General features: G+C 50.4%; 1 protein-coding gene across 1 annotated transcript in view; it reads left to right on the plus strand.

The window, feature by feature from the left end:
• The first annotated feature begins 212 nt into the window (after window positions 1-212).
• The window catches only part of Gpr137b (G protein-coupled receptor 137B), a 36,300-nt gene continuing 19,665 nt past the window's right edge, over window positions 213-16,847 (plus strand). Inside the window, exon 1 of the mRNA XM_003473506.5 lies at window positions 213-748. Coding sequence (XP_003473554.2) covers window positions 380-748 — 369 coding nt within the window. The 5' untranslated portion in view covers window positions 213-379. The remainder of the gene's footprint in view (window positions 749-16,847) is intronic.

Below are 16,847 nucleotides of genomic sequence, written 5' to 3' on the forward strand. Positions count from 1 at the left end.
ACAAAAAAGAACGAACTGCTGCAAAAGAAGTGGTCTCCAACTGAATGAGCGCGCGAGAGGACTGGGGCGGGACCCTAGGGGCGGGGGCGCGGGCTGGGGGGCGGGTCAGGGCGTGTCGGGGGCGCGCGTGTCGGGGCGGGGCGGGAGTCCCGGGTCTGGGCGGGGCCTGGGCGGGCTGCGCCGTGCGCGGGCGCGCGGTCCGGGGGCGCGGCGCTGCCAATCTCAGACAAAGGCCGCCCCGAGGATCATGTGGTGCAGCGGAGGAAGTGCGGCTTGTTTTTTGCGCTCGGTGTTGGGCCACTGGCAGGGCTCGATGCCCCGAGATCCCCGTGGGGGCGGCGGCTGCGAGCCCCGATGAGGCGCGGGCGCCCCCGGCCGGATGGAGTCGTCGCGGTGGGACGCGGCGCGCAACGACTCGCTGCCGCCCACGCTGACCCCCGCCGTGCCCCCGCACGTGAAGCTCGGGCTCACGGTGGTCTACACTGTGTTTTATGCGTTGCTTTTCGCCTTCATCTACGCGCAGCTCTGGCTGGTGCTGCGCTACCGGCACAAGCGGCTCAGCTACCAGAGCGTCTTCCTCTTCCTCTGCCTCTTCTGGGCCTCGCTGCGCACTGTGCTCTTCTCCTTCTACTTCAGGGACTTCGTGGCGGCCAACTCGCTGGGCCCCTTCCTCTTCTGGCTGCTCTACTGCTTCCCCGTGTGCCTTCAGTTCTTCACGCTCACGCTCATGAACCTGTACTTCGCTCAGGTGAGTCGCCTCCCGATCTTTGGCAGGATGTGGGTGGGGCAAAGATTCTGCCCCTGGGGACCCACCTGGGACCTGCTCCGAAGTCACCCCTCCATTCCCTAAGGTGACCCAGGTTGGGACCCAGCGCCGTGCTGTGCCTATTGAGCAAATGGGGTCCCCATGGAGGTTGAGCCCTCAGGGAGGCCCGGAGCGCCGCAGTTTCCCTTGTCTGCTTACTCTAAAGTACCTAATCTCTCGCCGTGTTGGGGCTGGACACTGCATTTTTTTCTTTTAAGTAATAGGCCTGGGTTTGATGAGATGTTTTGAGCCTCTGGCTCCGGAGCCTTAGTGAACTGCGACTAATTCTTGCTCCTTGATTGCTTAACAGCAGTGTGGGGTCACGCCCAGCTCCCCAGCTGCCACAGGAGGTCAGACTTGCTGTCTGAGAGGCCCCTAGAAGAGAGCTGTAAAAGTTAACCGGTGCTCTTTATGTACAGCATGCCAGATTGCTTTTATGAGGCGTATTGTTTTAAGCTAATGGAAAGCCTATGAATTCTTTACCTGTGAACGTAATGAAAGTACAGTCCTTGGGAAGCACTTTGCAAGTCCTGTGAACAGTGTAAAGCATCCCAGGAAGGTTTAATGACACTGCTATCTCTAATCCCCAGTAGCTTTCCAAGCACTCAGCGTTCCTTTTTCACTGGGACTCTGCCCAAGGTGGAGGCTCCAACTGTGTCACCTGCTGGCTGTGATTTAAGCAGTTTCTTGGGCAGAGGTCCCTGGCAAGAGTGCAGCCATTTATCAAGAGAAAAATATCATTGATTAAAAAAATAGGTAAACATAGAAATGCTCTAGTATGTGGGAAGACACTGAGAGTTTGAAGGAAATGGCTCAGACAGCAGATGTAAGGTTTGTTTGTTGGGTGATATATCTGAGTGATGTGTCTGTGCTCAGTCCAGTGTGGTAGCCTGTTTATCAGCCCAGCAGTAATGGGTATCACCTGTCCACTTAGCATTTTAAACTTGCAAACTAGTTTAGGCAGGCCACCTGTGTCACCGAGCTTTGTAATTGGATGGAGATTTGTAATGGGATGGAGATTGGGTGGTTCCAGTTAGGTGCAAAAGTCAGCCAAGCTGGTACTTCCTCAAGAAGAGACAATAGTAATAGCTTTCAGTGAGCTCTGTATTCCTGTCCCTTTTTGAGGGGAAAAAGGGAACTGTCTGTCCTGACCCTCGGGTAATCATATGCAAATCCTGAACTTAGAGCTGGATTAGGACTGGACTGTGTGCTTTCTGCACTGTCTGCTGGTTGTTGAGTAAATGCTGAGCAAGGGGAAAAGTGACCAGACAAGACAGAGCCACTCTGGCCAAGAGTCCCAAAGTCATGGCCTTTGCCTTGTTTTTGTCTCCCAGGTAGGTTGCTGCCAGAGCAGAGGGTGCTTTGCCTGGGGGCCAGGGTGACTGGCAGAAGGTGGCACATATGTGCTGACATCTTGGACTATTGGAGGACAAAGCTGTGCCTGGATTCTTGACAAAAACTCTAGTCCATCTGGGGAGTATGGCAAGGGGTTGGCTCTTTGACTCCAGTCCTTGGTGCACTCACTTTCCCAAACCCACTCTTTTTTATACAGAGTTCTTATCTGGGGAAGTGCCTAAAATAGGGAACTTTTAGGATTCCTGCTGTGGGCTCTGCATCCTATTTTGCAGGGAGAGGAACGGGTAAGAAGCACATGCTTTGTGCCAGGCTCCAGGTTGGGCAGTTTGTTTTCATTGTGTTCACAACATGCCTCTCTGAAAGAAGTGCTGATGCTGTCTCCATTTTACAGAAGAGGAAGTAAGCCTTAGGGGGTTTAAATGACTTTTGCAGAGTCACAGTGGAGCCTGGCTTCACTGCTACACCTGTGATGTCTCAGTGTAAGCCCTAGTTTCATGGGGTGGGATTTGGGATCTCTAATATGGAAAAATGTACCCAGATTCTGCAAGCAGCGCTTGCTGTCCAGGAGCTGATGATTTGGGTGTATACCCAGCACATGGTTAAGTGGTGATTGCAATGTGTTTGAGATGTACATCAGAGAACTAAGCCCTGTGGCTAGAGGCCAGGTGGGAAGGGAACTGTATGGCAGAGGTTTGGAATTAGGTATGAATTTGAAACTTAAAGAGGGGGTGTCTGAGAGGTAGAGGGAACTTTTTCTTTTTGTGGTACTGGATATTGAACCCAGAGCCTTTGCAGTGAGCTTATCTCAGCCTTTTGAATTTTTAATTTTTTCCCTTTGATACTGGGGATCAAACTGAAGACCTTGCATTTACCAAGCAAGTACTTGAACCTCTGAGCTAAATCCATGGCCCTCCTTTGGAATTTTGAAACAGGGTCTTCCTTGTTAGTTAAGTTGCTCAGACTGGACTTGAACTTGCAAGTCCTCCTGCCTCAGCCTTCCAGAGTGCTAGAATTATAGGTGTGTACCATCATGTCCAGTTGAAATCCTTGCTTTTAACTCTGCTTGGTCAAACCTGTCAGTCCTAACGTGTAGTCAGGTGGATCCTGTAGGTTTCTAGTCGTATTAAGTTGTTAAATCTTTCAGTCCATTTAAATCTTCACTCTGCTCCATCCAGGGCAGGCCTGGCTTTGAGCAGCAGGGCTTGGAGAAGTGCATAGCCTATCTTGTCCTCTCCATTTCTGGGGCATGGTATGTTGTGGCTCAGGCTGTATACTCGTCTTGTTAGGGTTATGCCTCTATAGGTGTCTACATGGTGGGCTTTAGCTTCACCTGACCCTCTCTGCCATTCCAACTCATTCTTTAGGTTGGATACCTACATGCCTTAGGTCCTCTTTCCTGTAGTTTCCTTTCTCATGGAGCCATTGGGGCCATTGCAGCTCCTCTGCCACTCGGCCACACAGGTGAAAGACTGGATGACCAGTAGGGTCACCACCTTGACCCTTTTCTCCTCCATGGCAGCCAGGGGCCTTTGTACAGATCCCAGTGGAAGTGCATTGCCATCACCAGTTTCCTTTAGACCTACAAAATATAGGTTGGCTTTGCCTGGGGTCCTCTCCTCAACTCATCTTGTTCTTCTACACCTCCTGGCGCTGCAGGGCCTTAGCCCTGTCCAGGCTCCCTTGATGACCTGGGGTGAGTGTCCTCCTGCCGGCAGGCTGATGAGTGCCCTGTCCTGTCTCTAGTCCCTCCTGAAATAGCCTGTGGAGCTGCGGAGGTGCCCAGTGGCAGGACTGCACCTTCGAACTTTCTGAGGGACCCACAGGCAGCTCATGTATGTCTGGCCCTCCTTGTGTTGGCTCTTTTTGGGACATAAAGCATTGAGGATCTGTTATTTGCAGCCATGGGCTTGTGCCAGCTCCGTGTTGCCCGAGGAAGCGACAGATCTGGGTGTCACCAGGGGCTTTGGAGCCAGTCCTGAGTGCTGTGTCAGGTCAACTTTTTAAAAAGTTATTTTAGTGGTACACATTATCAATGCATTATAATTACCGGCATCTTGGGGAATTGGTACATATACATACTACATCTTGATCATTTTTGTTTCCCCTCTCCTCTTTCCATCTCCACAGTGTCTTATTTTGCTCTTTATATTTTAACTTTCTCATGTAAGAGACACCATGTGATACTTAATTTGTATGTCTGATTTATTCTACATAGCATTAAGTCTCAAGATCCTTTCATGTTTTGCAAGTGAATCCAATTTATTTTTTTGTGGCTGAGTACTCTGTCTTATGTGTATATATGTATGTATAAAATTGTATTTTTTTATCCATTCAGCTGTTGGGGACATAAGTCACTTCCGTAACTTTAGCTATAGGGTACATGTATCACCATAATAAGAATTTAATTGCTTTGGGACAGCACCCAGAAGAGGAGTCATACCTGGGTCAAATGGAATTTTTATTTTTATTTTTTAGAGGAATCTGCGTAGTGGTTGTACTGGTTCATGGAGTGTTGAGTGAGTGGGATCCTGAAAAGCAGGGTGCATTGTGCTGCCCTCCACCACCAGGGTAGATGCCTGAAGGCCAGGCAATAGCTTCGGCACCGGATGGATCTGTCTGCAGAGCAGGCACGGAGGTGCACTGTGACATTGGGCTCCATGACACCCTGGCTGCCTGTGTTCCAGCCACCTTGCTTCCTCGAAGTTACCAGTCTGGGACCTAAACTCAAGGCTCCTGAATTTGGTTGGATGAAGTGGCCTCAGCCTTTTTTGGGTCCTGTGACAGACTCCTGCCACTGCGGTTGACTGAGAAAGGAAATGGAGAACTGAGCTCTCTGGTTGGGGAAGTGGGGGAAGAATGTTTGACTCTGGGGCAGAGACCTGATGACACCTTAGAGTGCCAGTGGGAAGCTGGAGCTCACTGGGGTTTGGTATGTCCCGGAACTCTTCCCTATGCCTCTGCTCCTAGCTCAGGCAGGGAAGAGTTGTTGGTCCTGTGATCCTATGAGGTGCTGAGTGCTTACTCTAGGGAGGTTGAGCTCTAGCTGGGGACTGGGGCAGGACCTGAGGCTTGTAATGGGGCCTAGGGGCTCATGGTGGGGTGGGGCCTGCAGAGGCCTCTAAATCAGAAGAGGCAGCAAAGGAAGTGAGAGGACAGGGAGCCTGGGGGCCAAACTGGGTTTGAGTCTAAGCTGTGCCCTGGGTCAGTCCGTGGCCAGTTCTGGTCTCTGAGGCTGCTGTTTCACTGGGGCAGGTGGAACGTGGTATTTCACCCAGGGGTGGAGGAGGCTCAAGGGGACACTCAAAACTGAAGCAGCCTTCCTTCTCCTTAGTTATGGAGCTCATTGTCCATCTCCTGACAGCCCTAAGCCCAGGCTAGGCACCAGCCTCTATCAACTGGCCCTACCCTGTGCTGTCATGGTAACTTTTACTAGCAAGCCACAACTCTTTGTTTATGCTAAGTGGCAGTGACTCTTGACACAGCTTTGGTGGGAAGAGTATGGCGAGACAGCAGTCCTGACTGTAGCTCCTGAACTGGGGCATGTGGGCACTCACCACCTAGCAGCCCAGCCCCTTGCCTTGCAGATAAGCCAGTGGAAGTCTAGAAGTTGAGTGACCTATCTGAGGTCCTGCAGTCAGATCTGCACAGCCAGGGTAAGGCCTGGCTCTGATTTCTATGATGCTGTGGCACTTGCCATGCCCAGTCATAATATGGTCCTTATCCTACTGATGGGGTGCAGGAGACACTTGCAAATCTAATCTGGAAACTGAATCTGTACCTCTGCCAAGAAAAGAAAGACTGCTGACTGTAAGATCAGGTGGCTTTTGCTATGTGCCTTAGTTTGCTCATTGCTGAGGCAAAATACCTGACATCCAAAGTTAAAGGAAGAAAAATTTATTTAGCTCACAGTTTGTAGAGGTTTCAGTCCATAATCATCTGGTTCCAAGGCAGCATGGGATGGCAGAGGGGTATTGATTGCAGAGGGGTATTGCAGAGGAGAAGTAGTTTGGGTAGGCAGAAGGCAGCAGAAAATAAACCTCCAGAAAACAAACAAAACACAATAACAGACAAGGAATGAGCATAGCTCTTTCCCTTATATGTTTTTTTTTTTTTTTCCCGGTACCAGGAATCAAACTCAGGACCTTACTTCTTGCCAAGCAGGCACTTATGCCACTGAGCTGTATCCCCAGGCCTTCCTTATAGCTTGTCGAGGCTACTTAGGTAGTTAGCACTCATACTCTTAATCCTAATTCCCATGATCCTAGCATAACACCACAAATCAATCCCAGCATCATACACTCTAGATCCAGCCACCTATGAAGAAACCCCACCTATGACTGTGTGAGGCTTGGATAGACAGCTGGACATAAACCCTGAGACTATGGATTCTGGCAGGCAAGAATTATTAAATATTTGACCCAGTCCAGGAGATGGGAAGGAGGTGACTTCAGGCCACTTCTGATTGTGAAGAAGTGAGATGCTTAGAAGATAGAGCAAGCCTCTCCGCCCAACGTGCCACACTCTTCGTCTCGGATGGCTCTGTGCTGTGCCTGGACTCAGTGCCACACCTGGGCTTTAGGCCTTGGTCGCTCGCTACGCTCATGGCCAGTTGGAGCTGTGTGCTTTCCTGTGTGTCTGTGTATGTGGTACTTGTAGGATAGGTTCTGCTAACTCTGTGCTGCCTGTGCATATATGCCTGTGTGCCTGTCTGTGTGCGTACCTGTTATGTCTGTTTGCCTACCTCTGCATGGCATTGTGTGTGTGGACAAGTTGTGTTTGGCTGTATTCAGTTGGCTACCTGCCACCAGCCCCTGGGAGGAAGGTCCCTTTTTTCTACATAGTTTAGGCCAGTGATGGTGAATGTTTTAGAGCTTTCAAAGGTGCACACAGCCTGCTGTGGCACATGTGCCATCAGTTTGCCACCAGCGGTCTGAGCTCTCGAGTCTCCTCCTCAACCCTGCCTGTATTCTCTGTCCCTTCTGTTGCTTCAGTACCTCAGGGTGACCTGCTGTGAGCTGGGGAATGCGCTCAGAAATGAGAAATTCAGGCCCACAGCTGCTGTTACCTGGGAACACATCTCAGCACCTGCTTTTGGTCCCACACACCTCAGCACCTGCAGGCTTTGTTCCATCTTTTTCTCTCTTGCCTTTCAACAGACAGACAAGCAGAGGCAGGGGCAGAGCACTATGCTTAGGCCAGTGCCATTGCTCAGGTAAATTCTGGGATCCAGCTGATGGCTGTGTCTGACAGCTGATCCTGTCCCCAGGCTGAATCCGTCTCCTGAACTCAGTGGCCCTTCCACCAGCTGCTGAGCTCTGAGTGATGGAGAATTGAGAGTCGGGGCAGGAAGCCAGGAGGCTGACCAGAGAATAATCTCATTGCCGTTGTCTTGAGGTCGGGGAGTAACATGGCCATGGGACTTTTAGAGCCACATCTGTCGGCTCAGCCTCATTCCCTGGGTGTTTCCATGGCAGACAGAAACACCTCCCTAGTCTGAAGGCCAGTAGATCCTGACCTTCCGACAGCCAGTTCTTCCAGTACAGAAATAGCTGCAGCAGACAGTCCAGGATATACCTGGGCACAGGCATTCATGAGGTCTGTAAAGGTGCATAAATATTTCACCTCTTTCTTGTCCCACAGCTCAAGTTTAGAGTCTTAACTGTAAGGCAAGATGAACCTGAGTAGTTTTACTCCTACAGAGGAGGCTAATTTATTCAGGCAAGTCTCTGGCCGGTATTTTGGGACTGCGAGCCACGTGTGGTGTACAGTGTATGTCCTTTCTCTCTATTTTTAAACAACACTTTAACAAGGTGAAAACCATTCTTGGCTTATAGGCTTTACAAAAATAGCCTTGAGCTGAGCATAGTGGCGCACTCCTGTAATCCCAGCACTTGGGAGGCTGAGGCAGGAGGATCATTGCAAGTTTAAGACCAGCCTGGGCTACAAAGTGAGCTCAAGGCCAGCCTGAACTGCACAGTGAGACCCTGTCTCAAAAAGACAAAGCAAAACAAAACAAAACAACCCAGCCTCAAATCATTCAGGGAAATCAGACAGACTTTGGCTTCTTTCTAGGTTTAGGGAATATCAGTCATTCAAGTTTCTACTGCCTCTGAGTGCTACCATACTGGGGACCGTACTTCTAATGTGAACCACTGGAGGGACAAACCACATCCAACCTGCTGAGCAGTCACTCCCCTGTCCTCCATGCCTCAGGCCTGGCAGTTCTCAGTCTGTTCTCCTCCTGTGCAGTTTTACCTATTCTGGGTGTTGTTGGTTGATACAGGGTCGTACACTTTGTGTCCTGTACTGTTAAGCTTCTCACGTGGCATGGTGCTTTGAGGTCCATCCACCCTGCAGTGGCAGCAGAGCCTGGCTCCTTTTTGAGGCTGAATAATAACTTCACTGTCTGGACAGACTGCATTCTGTTGATTCTTTTGGCCAGTGGTGGATATGTAGGTTGTTTCCTCCCTGTGTTTGAGGCCCTGCTGTGAGCCACACACTCAGTAGACTCTGAGTTAAGGTCAAATGCGATTCCTACCTTTTTGCAGCTTTGCACTAGACAGGGAAAACACACTTTGCATAAATAATGCCTCTGTTGTGCAGTTGACTGATGTTATTTAATGGCAATGCTTATGAAGATGAAGTGTGGGGTGTGTTCAGTGGGAAGTCAGGGGCTTAAGTCTTTTCTGTGATTCTTTCTTGAGGATTTATGTTTAGAAAAAAACCAGTGGCTTTTGATGCTGTTAGCTAAGTAAAGCTCAAATTTATCTTCAGTGAGGGCTGGGGATTTAGCACAGCGGTGTAAGCACCTGCCTGGCAAGTGCAAGGTCGTGAGTTCAATCCCCAGTACCAAAAAAAAAAGTAGAAGGGCTGGGAAATTAGCTCAGCAGCATAAGCACCTGCCTTGCAAGTGCGAAGTTGTGAGTTCGATCCTCAGTACTGATAAAAAAATAAAATAAAAAGACTAAATGTAAATTTATCTGCAGTGAATATTATTATAGAAAAAAATCCCTCATTGCAGCGAAATAGAATATTTCCCAAGCCCAGATGTTCACTAAGAAGAAAGACAGACCCTGGGGGATAGACTCTTGGTCTGCCTGTGATTGGAGCTGTAGGGTGTCCACCCCATCATCCTAGGCCTGCTACTAGAGGCCACCGCTTGGATACCACTGCGGGGTGGGAGTTCAGCCTTGGGTTGACATGGGAGTGTTTTCTGACTGGAACTGAATTCTGGGTGGCCAGGTTACCTTCATGACTGATCTTAGGTTGTGTGTAGGAAGCCACAAGCTTCAGTTTCCTCCTGTACCTTGGTTTCAGGATGTTCATGGAGGCATCTGGGGCTTAGACCAGCATAAGGGTGGAAGATGGTGCAGATTTAGTCCAAACCCACAGTCCTGGGGCCACCCACAGGACAGGTGATCCCTCTCTCTGGGACAGACAGCTTGTCACAAATTGAAGGCCCATAATTCATCCTCCTGAAGCCCTTTCTGCTCGGAGGTCAGACCTTCTCAGTTCCTTTCCTTGTTCCTGGTAGAATATGGGCATGTTCCCTGCCCTCCTGGCAGCTGTTGCTCAAAAGCTTACTTTGTGTCCCACAGCAAGTGGAGGACAGCGAGCCAGTCTCACTCCCAGGGGAACTTCTTTTTGTCACACCATGCCACTTCTCCTTGAGGAAGTTCCTGTGACTGTGATCATTTAGTCAGTGGCAGGATCAGCGGTCATCATCTAATGCGGTGACATGCCCAGCAAGGGCATGGTTTCCTCAGAAAGTCTGAAACCTCAGAATTGTTGCATTTGAAGGATAGGGTTATTTTATATGTGTTTGCGGGGAGAGCCTTTTATTGCTAGCTTATTTTGTAGTTTTTCATATTTTACCCTTAAGGATTAGGGGGACCTGGTAAGTGATGGCACATGCCGCACTGTGGCCCTTTAGGCCTGGCTCAGAAGAGAGAGGATCCTGTCTGGAGGCTGGGCTGCTTGAGTAGTTTCCACCTCTGAGCTTGGCAGAGGGAGCTTCTCCCGTGGCCCACCCTTCCCTGGGCAGGGGCCAAGACAATGTGCTTCCCAGGCAGAAGATGTCCTCAGAGGCCACCAGGCTGCCTCCCTCTACCTTCTTCCACCTTCCCCAACCGGTAGGTCTAGCAGTGTGTGGCCCCCTTAGCAAGGGGCTTGCAGCAGGGCCTGTGGGGCCGTCCAAGGCAAGGGACACAGGTAGGCCCTGGGAAGGTACCTTGACAAATATTTTACTAATTCTTTTATCTGACAGAGGGTCACTGAGGCCCTTCTAGAAAGGTAACAGCTAACCATGGGCAGCAAAGCATGTTCTTTGATCTAACCAGGCTCATCCCCAAATCCCAGCTCTCATCTGCCAAGAGGGAACTTGGAAAAACAGGGACACTGAAGGCCAATGTGGCTGTGTTCATAGATTGGCTTGGAGAGTGTTTTGATGGAGGCTCCCTGCCCAGAGAACCTGGTCCCACCATTCCCATAGAGCCATCTTGTGACTGAGAGCCTGCTTTGGGGTGGCCTGCACCAGCGCTGTTGTGTGAAGTCGTAGCTTGGTCAGGGAGGACTGGGAGGCTCCTGGGCGGTAGAGGAGAGGAAGGCCAGCCTGGGGGTGCCAGAGAGAAGCTGGCCCTTCAGGAAAGGTAGTAGGAGCTGGATAGCCTCCGCTTTGAAGTAAAGACTTTTAGGTGCTACTTCAGCATTGAGTACTGGAGGGATGTCAGCTGTGAGCTGAGCATGGGCGTGCCATGTGTGAGGCTTATGGACACACATGTGAACTCATACACAGACATGCCTTTAGAAGCACACAGACAGCTTGAAGAAGAACCTTTGGTGCTGGCGCAGCCAGACAGAAGTGTCCCCCAGAGCTCTGAGAAGAGCAGAGAAGGCCAGGAATGTGTGCTGGGCTCTAGTGTTTATAGCCCAGGGGGAGGTGTTGGTGTCCCTCAGTTACCCGGCACAGGCTGAGGCTCCATGTTCTGAGGGTCACTATGAGGCCAGGAAGTCGGCCCTGGCAGGTTCAGAAGTGAGAGCTGACAGGTAAAAACTGACTTAGTCCCTGGGTACCCCTATGTCTTGGCTCTGGCACGCCTCAGACCCAGGGCCCACCTTGGCTTCAGGCCACTATACCCCAGAATTACGTGGGCTGCATGCTTCTGTCTTCTTTGAGGTCCCATGGCTTTTAAAAAACACAGATCTCTCTGGATGAGTTCGTCTTTGGAGCTCCAAGGATATTATGAGGAGGAAAGTCAAGGCTTCAACGCAAACTTCTTTTATGCGTGACAGCAGCCCTGGCTGCATTTAGAGTGATGCGGATGCTGGTGGGAGAAGCCCCTGTCCCATCGTCCCTTCCAGGAGCTGCTGACGTTCTCCTTTGTGGTGAGCTTGAGGGTGCTGAGCATGGCGAACACAGCTGGAAGCAGTGACCTATGAGTGGTGCCGCAGGAGCAGGAGGCCGGGTCACTTCCCTAGGAGATCAGGAAGTGGCAGCAGAGGGGCCAGCAGCCAGCCGCAGTGTCAGTGTGTCCTACCACCTGGACATGACAGTTCCTTTTATGGTCAAGAAGGTGTCTGGGACCACAGGCATGGGGTTGTGTATTTAGGATCAAGGTTTGGGAATAGTGTGAGGATGAATAGCCCTAGCAGTAGCAGCAGCACACCTGTGCATAGTGCTTACTGGGTGGCAAGGTTGCCCAGGGGCTGCACACAACACATTCCCACTGCTTGAACCCACCAGTGGGATGGGCATGACTGTCCCATTGGGTGATTTGAAGGAACCGTGCCACCTTGAGTCACTGTTACTGGTCTTTTTACTAATAAAATTCATAAAAAGCCGCCCAAGACCTATACATTACAGTCTTATTGTGAACCTGTTAACTCATCTTAGTCTCACAAAACCTGTAAGTGGGGTATTTGTTATCTCATTTTACTGACAAGATAGTTGAGGCACAGAGAGGATGGGTAACTGTCCCAGGGTGGCACAGCTGATAATCAGTGGAGCCATAATACAAGCCCCGGTAAGGCAGTTTCAGACTGTATACTCTGACTTCTTTCCGCATCTGTACTGGAGGTGGCTATGCAGTGGTGGCTTTGGAAAGCACTAAATCCTGGGCCTTAGTGAAAATGGACGAATGAGAGCTGTGCTCCAGACATAATCCTGGGTGAACAAGCAAGCTTGTGGAAGGCTTCGAGAGATGCTCAGACGCTCATGAGATTGTAACACTCTGCAAGGCTGGCCTGAACATCATTTATGATGTGTATGTACCTGGTAAAGGGCTCAGCCTTCCTGGGTAAACACCAAAAAGGTGGGCGTGGCAACACATGCCTTTGATTCTAGCACCCTGGAAGACATGCAGGAAAAATGCAAATTCTAGTCCAGCCTTGGCAATTTAGGTTCTGCCTCAAAATGGAAAAAAAAAGTTTGCAGGCTGGGGATTTAGTTTATCGGCATAAGCATCTGTCTGGCAAGTGTGAGATTATGAGTTTAATCCCCGATATAAAAAAAAAAGTTTAAGAGCTGGAGATGTAGCTCAGTGCACAGGCCCCGGTCTCAATAGTGACACAAAAAAACCCTAAAATGTGGGAAAGGGACTTTTAATGATTACCCTGGGGAGGGAATAGAGCCAGGCAGGGCTTGACTTAAAATGGTTGTACTATTTTTATTAAAAATATAACTGGAGGGGCCAGGGATTTAGCTCGGCCTGCTTGGCAAGCACAAGGTTGTGAGTTCGATCCCTGGTACCAAAGCAAAACAAAAAACCCCAAAACTGGAGCAAACATGCAATGTTCAGGTTGAGAGAACTGAGTGGTGAGCACATGCATGTTTATGGTTGCTTGTGCATATGTGAAATATTTTGCCCGTTTATTCATTTTAGTGGTGTTGGGGATGGAAATGAAACACATCCCCAGTCCCTTTTTAAGACGGTGTTGTTAAGCTGTTAAGTTGTCCAGGCTGGGTGCAAACTTGTGATCCTCAGTTTCTCAGTGTGCTAGTATTACAGGTGTGTACCACCATGCCTGGCTGAAATATTTTATAATACAATGTATAAGGGACTAGGGGAGTGTAGCTAGAGCTCTAGCCTCGCATGCATGAGGCTTGGTTTTAATCTCTAGTTGCAAGAAAAAATTGTAATCGATCCATCGAGTTGTAACATTTCTGAAGGAATTGGAATATGTGCATTTAAAAACAGAGAGAGTGTGTCGCATCTTCACAGTTATAGGCCCCTCAGTCACTCTGAGGGGCTCCTAAGGGGCCACAGCCCGCAGGCAGACCTAGGAGCACGGAGTTCCGAGGTGCCAGGCTTACCAAGGTGGGATGGGGAGTTGTACAGTGTGCCCTGTGCCTGTTCTTTTCCTGTGTGCCACACTTCAGGGGCTTGGGGCAAGACGCAGAGCGCCTGGGAAGGTTGTGTTTTGGGGGGATTGCAAAGCAGAGCTGCTGCACAGAGGAACTCCAAATCTGGTGTGGGGCAGGAAGCATAGCTTCATGTAGTCGTCACTCACCTCTGCCCTTGGGGACAGCAGAGGTTTCCTATTGACTTCACTGCACAAGGGGATGTGGTTACACCCCAAAGCTCAGCCCTGGGACTTTGCTGCCAGCTGCAGCCAACATGACATGAGAAAGATTGACTGTGGGTAGTAGCTGGGAACTGGCGGCAGGGTGAGACGGGCAGCTGCGTCAGCAGACTGATTTATCAGGGGCAGGGGCCAGAGTTCAGCCACCACTTCTGCTGCAACAAGTACGTCACCTGCAGAGCTCTGGGCCTCTTGCGTCACCTGAAAGGGTGGGTTGGAGGGCATGGGGTGACCTCGGGAATTTAGGTCATCCAGAATATGGGGGACACTGTGGGAAACTGTGTGGGGTCTCCTCGGCCTCATCTCCTCCTCTGCAACTCAGATGCACCGAGGTCTCTAGAGGAACCAGGCCACTCGGTGCCATCATGGCCCATGCGTGGTCCTGCTGAGGTGATTAGTAGGGTTTTGGAGAGCAAAAGAAATGACACTCAGTCCCAAAGGAGTTTGCCAAGCGAGAACCACATCCCTCAGGGATGACCTCAGGTTCTGGTGAGACCTCTCCAGCATGCTTTCCACCCTGGGACCCTGGAAGAGCTCGTACAGGCTCTGTGCTCACTGCTCGGCTCCTGATCACATCTCCCAAGGAGCCCCTGGGAATCTGGGGGCTGACGGTGGGCGCAGCCCCTTCTCCCCCGCCACACTCCCTCAGTCCCTCCCGCTGCCTCAGTTTCCTGGCCCAGGGCCTCTCTACCAGATCCTCTCCCTGTCCCTGCCTGGGCCCTTCTCAGGGCCTTGCTGGGGTCTTCCAGATGTTAAAAGCCGGGTCTTGCATCCTTGAAAGACCTCTTTTGCCTGTCCCCAGCATACATTTTTACAGAGAAGTCTAGAACTGGCTCGGGCTTTTCCTGCCTGCACACTTCCCCCAGCCACCTCCCCCTCTGCAGACCCAGGTCACACGTGTCATTGTCACTCCCTGCTGTCCTTGAGGCCTTGACTACTGAGGGGCTGCTTGTTGACCTCTCCCCGTGCTTTTTAAGTTTTTTTAGTAACATGTTTGTTGTGGTATAATTCATATTCCATACAATTACCCTATTTAAAAATGTGTCATATTCACAGAGTTGGGCAGACATCACCATCTGTTGCCTATCTTTTTTGTCACCCCATCAAGAACTCCCGTTAGTGGTCACTCCCCATGTCTCTCCAACTTCCCCTATCCCGAGGCTCAGGCACCCACTAATGTGTGTGTGCCTGATTTGCCTTTAAACCCGGGCCTGTTTTTATCTTCCGTCTCAGCCATAGCCCAGACCCTTTGCTTCTCTCCCCGCCCCTGGGCCGCTCTCCTAGGCACAGCCCTGATTGCGAACAGCAGCAGTTCTCTCCTGGAAACCCGGGTCCTGTGCCTCAGCCCTCCCTTAGCCTCCCCCTTTCCTCCCCTTCTTTCTCTTCTGTCCTCCTTCCTCACATCTCTTCATTCCACGGTGGCCGGGGTGGGGGCGGGGCTGTGATTTACAGACACGTCTGTCTGACTGTGGTCTCATTTAGGGGCATCTTTTCCTCATTTTCCATAATTCTGAATCCACCCCAGTGTCAGTGCTCAGTGCCCCTCAAGCTGGGTTGAACCTCTGATAGTGGAGACATTTTGAGTGTTTTCTAATCTCATTTGCCTCTTACCAACCTCTTTCCCCCTCTGGGGAGGGGTAGGTGGGCTACTGTGTCACTGTCTTCGCCTGCTCTGGTTTGCATTTTTGTGTGTCTGGGTTTTGCTCTGGGCAGCGAGCGCCTGTGCTGTCAGCAGGTCTGTAAAATATGGAAAAGTCATTAATCCATTCCACCCTCTCCCAAGCCCTCGCCTCCTCTGAATACTTCTTGCCAAGGTCAGTGGGAGCCAGTGAGGGGCTGACGGAGATGAGGGGCCAGATAAGAAGTCCTGGAGGGCCAGGGGGCAGATGGTGACCCGGGTACAGCTCCAGCTCTGGACAATAATCAGTCTTTCATGAAGCCCCTTGGAACACCCATGGGAGTGGAGAGGAGAGCTTGAATTTATTGTTTTGGAATACTTGGTTCTGACATTTATGCCCTTTAATTAACAAGGGCATAAATTGTATTGAAATTACAGACACATGCATATAGACACACACACACATACACACACACACACATATACGCCTGTATCTATGTGTATAATGAATTGTGTTGCCTGTGTGTATAATATTGGTTCATACATGTTGTTACTCACTTTCAAATGCCTGCAATTAAGATCCCACTTGTAGGAACTTAAGTTTAAGAATTCACTTTAAAAACCTCTAAGCCAGCTATGTGGGATACTGAGGCAGGAGGATTAAAAGTCTGAGGCCAGTCTGGACAACTTTGCAAGTCTCAAAAGAAAAAGGCATATGAGCCTAAGAATTCTTACAGGAAAAAGTGTTTTCCCAGCAATTTCTAAAGTTGTTTGATCACATGGCATTGTTTCCAATTATGTGTATTGTGAATTTCCAGTTCTGTGGAACATCTTAGAGGCTGCTCTCCCTAGTCCTGACTGCATTCAGCCCACCCCCAGCTCATGTGGGACCCAGCAGTGGGGCCAGCCACTGCAGGAACCTGGAAGGGCATGGTGTGGGTGGGGGTGGGCTACTCTGTCACCAGAGCCCTTGGCCTGTTCTTGCTGCTCTCACCCGGGATGTCATTCCCCAGCTCTCAGTGAAAGAGGCACAGCATTGGCAAGTTTGGGAGTGAGCTGGACCCCGCAGGGGCTGTGCACCGACGCCAATCATTTGCATTCCTTTGTCTTCATGGAACCAAGAGCTGTGCCAGCAGCAGGTGCCATGACGCAGAGCAGAGCCGATGTTCCCACCTGAGGTGGGGCCAAGCTGGCCAGATCAGCCCTCTGCACTCTGACCAGCTGAGAGCAGAACCTTCCCCTTTGCTAATGCTTGTGGGACTCCTGCCTCTCTGATGGGTCTGTGGGTGCGTGGAAGGCAGGCTGGTCCCCTTCTCATCTCCTCTCTCCTCTCATTTTTAGGTGATTTTTACCAAATAGCTAACATTAAAACTACATTAGGATACCATCTTACTCCAGAAAGAATAGCCATCATCAAGAAATAATAACAAACGCTGGGTTCCTGGGGAAAGAAGAATCATTCTGCACTGTTGGTGGCAGTGCAAACTA

This window comes from Cavia porcellus, unplaced genomic scaffold (genome assembly GCF_034190915.1).
Source record: "Cavia porcellus strain 051 isolate PalLab524CR breed Dunkin Hartley unplaced genomic scaffold, mCavPor4.1 scaffold_13, whole genome shotgun sequence".
NCBI classification, from domain to species: Eukaryota; Metazoa; Chordata; class Mammalia; order Rodentia; family Caviidae; genus Cavia; species Cavia porcellus.